The sequence below is a fragment of the Anneissia japonica genome, unplaced genomic scaffold (assembly GCF_011630105.1).
Source record: "Anneissia japonica isolate Jap-2015-1 unplaced genomic scaffold, ASM1163010v1 scaffold1946_len758022_cov188, whole genome shotgun sequence".
NCBI lineage: Eukaryota > Metazoa > Echinodermata > Crinoidea > Comatulida > Comatulidae > Anneissia > Anneissia japonica.
This window is the reverse complement of record NW_022694730.1, coordinates 296,668-306,727: the sequence shown is the minus strand read 5'-3', so window position 1 is coordinate 306,727 and position 10,060 is coordinate 296,668. Positions and strand designations below refer to the sequence as shown.

General features: G+C 31.1%; 1 protein-coding gene across 1 annotated transcript in view; it reads left to right on the top strand.

Annotated features, from left to right (window-relative positions):
* LOC117101224 (unconventional myosin-IXa-like) overlaps positions 1–10,060 on the top strand; it is a 104,879-nt gene that overhangs the window by 80,802 nt on the left and 14,017 nt on the right. The window contains exons 26-28 of the mRNA XM_033241139.1: positions 1,170–1,583; positions 6,644–6,757; positions 7,223–7,399. Coding sequence (XP_033097030.1) covers positions 1,170–1,583; positions 6,644–6,757; positions 7,223–7,399 — 705 coding nt within the window. The remainder of the gene's footprint in view (positions 1–1,169; positions 1,584–6,643; positions 6,758–7,222; positions 7,400–10,060) is intronic.

Sequence of the window (10,060 nt, the reverse complement as noted above, 5' to 3'; positions counted from 1 at the left end):
ATATATACATATACAGTATTATGAAGTAATTATGATGCTATCCCAAGATGTTTTGATGCTTATTAAAAAGTTTTTTGATGTAGATAAAAGGATACATTCATAGACTAATAACTTCTGGTCAGGAAATGAACATATTCATGTATAAAGCTGGGCCTATCCATTTTGAAAGCTTAGAAAATCATTTATGGAGGTCTTAAACACTGAAGAGGTATTGTACAATATAGGGAATAGGAGGAGATATGCCCAGCCTTTGACAACAAAACAATGGTCATTAGATGATGCTATATTTAGTCATTTTCATTCATTCATGGATTTTTGAGAAAATATATACTGTAAAATACAATATCATAAAATATAGAAACATTAAGAAACCGCTCAAATTTTACCCAATTGTCATGTTGAGACAATGTTTTTATCTTACACTTTGTTATCAGAGAATCAAGGAAAATTATATTGACTTTCCAGTTAAGTCATAATCACTTAACCCAAGCAACATAAACACATGTTTATCCATGTCGCATTATTTCTTTAAGCGGGAAAAAGGAGGAGGGGTGTCTACTATAATATTTGCTAGTCTGAACTTGGGACCTTGCAGTATACGTCCTAGATATGTACTTATTTTGGTGATTTTCTGGTTACCCTTGACTGCAATTATCAATATATAATTGTGCGATAGTCAATTACCAAGATTTCAAGCAATTTTGACTTTAACATTGACCAACATCCTGTTTGTCTTTTAAACGTAAATTGAAATTTACCAACAGACAAGATTGTTTTCCACAGACTAATGAAAAAAGATAGCTGTGTATCAAGAAAATTAAATAAACATATTAGCTATGTATTTCAATATGTGTACTTATATGATTATATTGATAATGATTCTAGTGATATTAACATCATTATTTTTTTTGTCATCTGATAGAAATAATGATATTGATGATAATTATGATAATAATAAGTTATATTTTTATATTTGTTTTGGTATGTATTTGGATAAACTGTCAAATTTTCTTTTGTACTATTGTATACCCATATATAGTCATGATGTGCCTATACATGGTCATGATGTCAATCCATCATCACCATATATAGGCATGTCACATGTTTTTGTCAAATAAAGTTTCATAGTCAATAAATGAATGTTGTGATAAATTTTGTTGCCTATGTAGGAAAGTCCAAGCAAGCCAACTTCCATCTTGCCCGGTTCATTTAGAAGAAAGTCATCTAAGAAAGAAAAACAACAAGATGCCAAGAATTCGCTTTCACCGACATCAGCTGAAACTAAACCTCGTATTGAAGATTCACCGGTCTCAAGGAGCCCATCCACTAAGCCAAGGTTCAACTGGAAACTACGCTCTAAAAAGAAACGTCCCACCATTTCAGGCCAAGTTTCGGTCGAGCACCTAGCTTTGAAAGGCCGTCCGGTGTCCATGACACCACCAGCAGTTTCTCCAGAGGTTAAGACTAAGACGACACCTAGTAACATGAGTATCCATCGAACAACCCAGTGGCGCTACCCGACTAATCAGGTGATCTCAGACGCCTCCGAGTTAAACCAAATGGACGAATTTTTGAAGGCAAAGGTAAGAATATTAATATCTGGTTTTATATGTATTTATTTCATATGCTGTTAAACTTTTATCTGTGTTTATACTACATATTGAGGCTTTAACTGATTATCCTTAATCTTAAATATTATATTTATTTTTTATTTGTGTTAGGTAGCATAAATATTTGTTTAATAGTCAGTTGCGCTCAAATTGGATGTGTATATTCACAATAAATATTCAATAATCATGTATTAACTCAGTATAAGAGCTGGATCTGGTAACTGCATGGTAATGGCACACGATAACAACACACATCTGCAGTGCAAAAAATAGAACCTATTCTTAATACAGAGTGTAGTCATGTAGTCACGTAGTCATGTTCAGTGGAGATGTTCCTATGAATTATAGATGATTCTAATTTGTTTGCCAATACTGCCATTTTGTTATCATGCCCAGTAAAAATTAGTGTTAGACTTCAGCTCCTAAGCAAATTCTGCTGCTTTTAGTTTTGTTACAAAATATATTGATTTCCTACTTAATAAGCTAAATTTTAGATATTAATGTATTAAATATTCTTGACAACAAACATGCCCAGTTGAAATTAGCCTTAAACCATCAGACTTTAGCTCCTAAGAAAATACTGCTGCTTTTAGTTTTCTTGCAAAATATATTGATCATTTTCTACTTTATATACTGAATTTTTAGAAGTAAGTATATTTAATATCAGTTATTTCCATGGGCTAGCAATAAATCTATAGTAGGTACTGGTGCTTACATGGTAATTACAAATATGTCTTCAGAATATTAATCACATCATAAATAAATCAGAATTAATGCATATTATATGTAAACCTGTATAAGTATATGATACCATGTTCACTGCAAATTTTATTTCTTATATGAAGATATCATAGACAAATTTTTGGTCTGCAAAAAAGTGTATGCTTAAAGAAAACATTGTTTTAATTTTTAATTATTATTATATTATAAACTTTATTCCAAAATACAAATAAATTTGTTTCTTGATAAGTTACAGCTATAGATTTTAACTAAAATTTTTTTTTCAAGCAATAAAATTTAATTTAATTTAATTTTCCAATTAATTTTTTAATTATTTATTTTAATTTTTAATTAGATGGTACTAATTAAAATGAGCAATAATGTTTAACAGGCTCAACAGATATATTGCATCTATTGCAATAAAATATTATATCAACCTAATTATGCAATATTAAACTAGTAATATAGCAAGGAATCTCCTATTGTAGCTTATAGAAATGATCCTTAGTCAAGTGTAAACAAAGATATATCTTTCTGAACCAGAATTTCATAGGATATTTGTGCTTGGCGCTATATACATTTTGATGATTGATGTTTAGGATTTTGTTTAGGTTGACATAATTTTGTATATATTCTCACATTGGATTGGATTTCGTCAGTGAGATGCACGCCAAGGTTAACCCATAAAAGTTCTAAGACTTATTTCCAATGTGGTCCTTCTGGTGGTGAATTGGTTAGTACACTGAGAGACATTCTCCTACTATTTTCCTTTCCATCCATTTGAACACAGGACCAAAGGCTTTAAAACGTCTCATGAAAGACGGTGCGCTTTTAAAACTAAAATGTTAGCCCTCCAGTTGTAAATCAAGGAGAACAGTGATAGGAATTGAACCAGGAACCAAGAGATCTCCAGAGTTGAGTGCACGCACAGTGGCTGCCACCAGCTTACCGACTGAGCTAGCTCGCTCTCTCTATTTACGACTGCAAAGAAGACTGTAACAGTATGATGAAATTGATTGAAATGTTAATAATTTTTTTTAGATTTTCCAACTAGTTAAATTTGGATGAATTGCAAATTTCTGTATTACTTTTTTTTCTCAGTTCATGGGGGAACCACTGATAGTGTTTCACTTATGGCATTGCTATTAGAAAATTTATATTTTTGTTATTTCATCCTGAAATCTATGATTCATATTAAATTTTCAAACAGGTTCTCTCTTGGTAGTGGTGGAACATGGTGTAGCTCACCGTGTTAACTACAAAGACGTGATTGTGATATTGACAGGAAGTAGTTATTGTTTTGCCATTACTCATGGCAACTGTATTTCCATGTCCTTCACGTTCCATTGTTAATCACGAGTTATATATTAAGTGGTCTTGCTCAATATATTGAAGATTACTGGTAGGAATTTCATTTTAGATATGCCAGTTTTTGTTTGTTGTTGGATAGAATTAGTGTTAGTGTGAAATGCTGAAAATCTTGTGGACGTCAATAGAAACCAATGTCAGTGTGCTACAGGAAATTGAACTGAAAATGAGATTACGTGCCAAAAATCAAACATTTAGACTTTCAGGTGCTTTGGTCACATAAGTCAGATTTAACCAGATCTAATATGAGGGAAAATAGAATGTTCTAGAAAAACGGGACACCCTAAGGCAGGGGTGGGCATAAAAATCGGTTGGAGGGCCAAAGTGAATTTTTGGTTTAACACCAAGGGCCTGGTGGATCAAAATTTTCAAATCTTTAATCAGTTAACCACTAACTGAAATGTACTGTATAAACTGGCTGTGGACTAACATAGGTGGTGTATCATGAGGAAGTCACCAGTGTTGAATCCGGGGAGGGGGATGGAAGTGGGGTATGGTGATAGGTATGACAAAATTTGATTGAACATGTGACTCAATTAGGTTTACAACGTTCAATAAGGATCAAAGTTTTATTTTTGTGGGAGAATTCATATTCATATTTCATACATTCTAATACCTGATTTAATATACTAGAAGAGCACAAGTTGATCTGCATCCCACCAAAGTTGGAGTCTAAAAATACCATTGCTTACTAGCCTGTAGACTGGTATACAGACATCTAGAGATCATATGTTTGCTCAGAGTTTATAAAGTATACTTTTGTTGAAATAATTATATATGAATAAAAAAAAAATTAATTTAGAAACTGCTATTTATGAACATTTATTGGGGCTATATCCTAATGATAGTCATGACTGTACAGTAGTTGATGATGTACTCTAGATTTTAAGCTTTCAAGTGGTCGTTATTTTTCAAGAATTAGCAAACCTAAGCTTTGTCCATTTATGTGACATTTGTGTGATATGCCCATATATGGGCATAATGATGCCATATTACACCCAAATATGATCATATCAAATTTTGTCGCATAAAGTTTGATAGTGTAGACTAAAATTTATGATGAAACCAGTTTGATGCAAGCAAATTTGTAGACACTAGGTTTTTATTTATTGTGATTTAGTTGGCGTTGTCTGTTTGAACTGCATTTCCTGTTCATTACATGCATCTTTGACGATCCCTTTTCCTGTAGTAGGTTTTCTGACGCGAGTCTGTGGTGAAGTCTGGAAATCCCCAAATTCAAATAAATTCATTGAATTACTAATTTTTTGTTTATCTTGTGATCAAATAGATTATTTTTCAAATTCCAATAAGATACACTTGAAGCAATTCAATTTTTATTGATTTATTACAGACTTTCTTATGAAAATATTTAATAACTACCAATTTATTTAAGTGTTTATTCAAAGAATGTAGGAACAATATCCTTTGTGCATATGTCTAGTTGCAAAAAAAAATACTATACTTTCTCATATTAATTTTCAATTGAAATGTATAACAATTGTTTCGAAGTTAAGTATATATAAAATGGATTATTCTAACTACAGAGATGGTTTTCTTTTATTTGGTCTTTTGCTATACTCCATTAAAACGCTCATTATCATATGTGTTGGATAATGTAGGCGGAGGTTTACTAAAGGTTTTTCAATTTTAAAAAATGGATTGTTATAAATACAGTACAGAAATGTTTTCTTTAAAAAATATGGTGTTTTGGCATGCTCTGTAATCATCAAGTGCTTTATAATATAGGCAGAGGATTGTGGGAGGTTTGCTGGGTTACGCAATACCCTATAATACATTTTATTGACATTTAACTCAACATAAATAATATATAACAATCTATATTTTTTATTCATCATAATCTTATAAATGAAAATTTCAGATTATAAAAGATAATAAAGTAAATGTAATAAGTATATTAAAAAGACGTCAGATTCTCATTAATCAAAAACAAATATCAGACTAAACACTCAACTAATATCTCGAACACCAGACATATCAAACCAAATAAATATGTTTCTGTATTTGAAGAAAATTCTTCACATATTTATCATATCAATTAAGATATGGAATAAATTCCCCTGACATTGAAGTCCACTTCAAGGAATTTATATTTCTTTAACTGCTTTTTATGATCAAAAGTAATTAAATATTTCATTGCCCTAACTGTGCTTGATATTTCTGTTGGACTCTCTTGTTATATCAACAATCAAGAATATTTTATTGTCATCGATCAAACAAGGGAACAATGAAATTTGTTTTGCCAGTTTGCTGAAAACACAAAAATGACATTATTACATGTTATTACAAAGTTATTTTTGTTATGCACGGTTTTGATCATTGCTGAGTAAATGAAAGCACTTTTCACAATATATAAAGATATGTGGCAAAGACAAGCCAAACCAGTCACTCGTCGCAAATCGTGTTTCAGAGAAAATGGCCAAAACATGCTAGAATGTCAAATTTTTAAAAATCTATTTTATTGCACTAAACTAACCTTTATATATCTACACATCATTCTATGCTGTTGTTTGTCCCATTTTTAATGTTGAAACAACACTTTTTAAGGGTTTAAAGATAGTTTCTGCATGAGAAATGCCTGAAATCATAAACTTTGAAGGCTGATTTCTCATATATTGTTCTTTAAACAGCTGTGTGGTTAAACGCTTGTAACTTCATAAGGAAATGTCCGATTTGAATGGTTTTTTTTACTATTTTATAGCTATTATTTTACTCTCTAACACTGTATTAATAACTCAAAATTGAATTTTGCGACGAGTGACTGGTTTGGCTTGTCTTTGCCACATATATAATTCATGAATTTCTAGCATATTTTCATTACTTTTAAAAATGTTCGACATAATATTTATTGCCAAAATGCAGTACATTTTGAGATAAATCAAAGTTAATTATTGTATTATTTTCATCCATATTTTATTCCTTTACAGATTGCCGAAATCAGCAAAAGTAAAGCTCACCATACGCAAGTTGATAAGGTTTTTCGCAAAGCAATGGATAAATACCGAAACAATCTACTTACTCATCAATCTATGGCAATGCAGGTAACTGAGCAACTTAATCATAGAGCTATCATGCATGTTAGCATAGAATTTGTGAATTTCTTCCTAAAAATGGCTGCACACTCATAAATAACACCACTGTTCAAGGAGTATCAGGAACAACTTGTTTTAGTATTTTTTGTAGAAAGGATGGTTGTGTATTTATATTATTATATGCCTATAAGCTTCAATCTATACATAGTTATAACGCTAATAGTATTCTATTAATAACTCCTCAATCGCAGTAATCTAATATGTTTTAAAGAAATTGTTATTGATTGTTGAAATGTTCTTGGAAGTAATTGTAAGGTCATTTGATGATGCAATATATATACTGCACTGTAAATAGTACTTGAGTGTAAAAATTAGTATGAAATTTCATGATTATCAAGGGCTGAGTGGGTGAGGGTGAAACTCAACCTTTAAATAACATAATTTACAGACAACTTCTCATTATATCTTGTGTAGGATGACAATGCTTTGTCGCTCCAGTATAAGGATTTGATATCGGATTTTGAGCAAGTGTTACAAAACACCGCCAAACTAGAACAGAGTAATGCCCAGTTCCCGATTACTTTGGGCATCAATGCATTCCGTGGTTTTTTAGATGAGTTTATGCACCACTACAAACCTGCCAAAAAGAAAGTAAGTTCTAAATTGTATATATTTAAGTACAAGTATTATTGCTAATGCAATTTTCATAAACATCAAAATGAGTCACATATTTCATCTCCACATAAAAGAGGTAATAATTTGTTTAGAAAAACAACCCCATTAGGGCTCGAACCAATTACATTTGGATGCTCTGCCAAACGAGTTAAGAGGTATTACAATGGTATACTCCCTTGAAATTTTCATTTATGACATGTTTTTCTTAAGGTATTGCATAATAACAATCCCTTGCTGTGCATTTCGCTTGTGTCCTTGAGCAAGACACTTTATCTGCATTGCTTCTCTCCACCCAGGACTATAAATGGGCACCTGGTGGGGTTGCTTGCTCCATCACTGACTGCAGCAGCAGCACTTATGCATTTGGATCCAATGACCAGGGACAGAAGTGCTTTGTATCTGCAAAGAAAGGCGCTATATAAATAACCAATATGAATATGAATATGAATAATATTAATATGCAATAAATAACGACATTTGCAAGACTTGGGACTCCTGTCAATCTACTAATTTCATAATTTGATTTATAACCATGATTATATAAAATGAACTAATATCATTTTTTTTTTCAACATGCTATACAACTAACATAATCTGGAATTTATAAACAAATATTTTGAAAGCTTTTGGAGTACTGTACTTCATCAATAATTTTCCGACTGAATTCAAGTTTGCAGCCTACATGATGCATCTCATAGGAGTTGAGTTATGTGTCCATTTGCATTAAAGAAGTTGCAAACATTAAATCAAATAACAAATCCATTATTTTGTCAAATATTTTGCATGTTTGTTGTTGATAAGAGAACAGTAACTCTGTTGTCGACAGATAAATATAACTTTACACTATTCATAACTGCACCATCAAAACATGACAGGTACAGAATGCCAATTTAATGCATTTTAATACATAATCATATTCTGTCAAAACACATCCCATAGTAGATGGTATTGAGGAAATGTTTCGCATCTTAATGGATAAACTTTGATATTGAAGGCGTTTAGCCATCTACTACCTCCATTTTTATTGCTTCTCCTGTTCAATAATGTGTGGGTGTGTGTGTGTGGGTTATTGCTTACTATTTAGAAACATAAATTTATTCTCACTTCACATCTATTTTGTTACTTGCATAGCTTCTGTTGCAAAATCAATAAATGTAGTTGGCCATTTTGATTCCAGATCTTTGTCCCAGTAAATTTTATAAGCGATTATCATATATAAATCTCCTAGTGATCTGTGAATCACATAAAGTCTCTGGGAAAACTTCCTGCACTCCTATTAGAAGGAATATTCATATTTAATATTTAAAATAAAACCAATTACAAAAGTTACCAAAGTGTTGATATAAATAAGTTTTGCTATGAAATTGATATAATTTATGACCTTATAATGATAATTTGACACATTAAGTTATTATAAATCACTTAGCTAACTAACTAAAACTATTTAGACTGAATCCGCAGAATATATAAAAAGTAAAAATCTTTTTATCTTTAAAAATTGTCTCCATTCTTTAAAAATAAGTTAACTTATACACATAAATTAACAATGGTGTATGATAGAATTACCTTTCAAACTTGAAGGAAATGTTTGACAAGCTAAATTCAGTAGAACTGGGGACCTTTCAATTAACAGTTAAACATCTGTTGTTTTTTCCGGGACCTGCAACAGTCGTAAAAATGAAGGTTTTCACAATGCTTTTAAACAAGTGTCTAAGCAAACATGACACCTGTTTGTGCTGTGGAGATTTGCAACAATTTTTGTTTGCTTCTGTTTTTATTGATTTTATTAACATTTAACAATAATTATCTCTTCATTGAATCAATTATTGTATAATACGACTACAAGTTTTATTGGAATTTTTTGTTAATTATAAGGTTGTTTTACATTAAACTTTATTAAATATTTCCATAAACATTTAAAAAATATATATAATTCTGTTTTTGAAATTTATCTTATTAGACGTTAATAAGTGTGGTACTGACTGACGCCCAGTTAGCCTTCAGTAGACAGACAGTTGGATATATTAATTAATACAGTCATTGGTGGATTCTCCAGCAAAGTTCATTTTTTTGAAAATTATGGATTAAAGCAACAGTTTTCTGTGCTTGCATCATAATTGCTCCAGATTTGCTCATGCAAATACATGGTTGTTCTACCCTGAGGCCATGCATACCAATTATAAATTTTGATTGAAGTGATTTTCTGTTAAGTTACTGTGTTTTGCTCGTGTTAAAGAAAAAAAAAACCACTGATGACAAATAGTGAAGATTATACCCCATGCTTAATTTTATCTGATTTGAAGTGTTCATTAAGATTACGTTGTAATTAACTTGCTAACAAACAAGTTCAATTACTCTAACCTTGACCTTAGTGATGGTTTGTATCATCTGAAAGATGGCTTCCTTCATTTTAGGATGCTTTACCAAAATTTAAATGAAAAGAACCTTTCAAACTGAGTTGATGATATGCAGGTATTTACAACTGTATTATCAGTTGTCTGCCTAAAGTCAGCTTGTGAATGGGTATCACAGTGCACAGAAAAATACAATTAGATATTTTAAGAAAGCCCATTTAACCAGATCTTTGAGAAAACATATTGTACAACAAACACTACTAATGCTTTGCCATGTATCTCC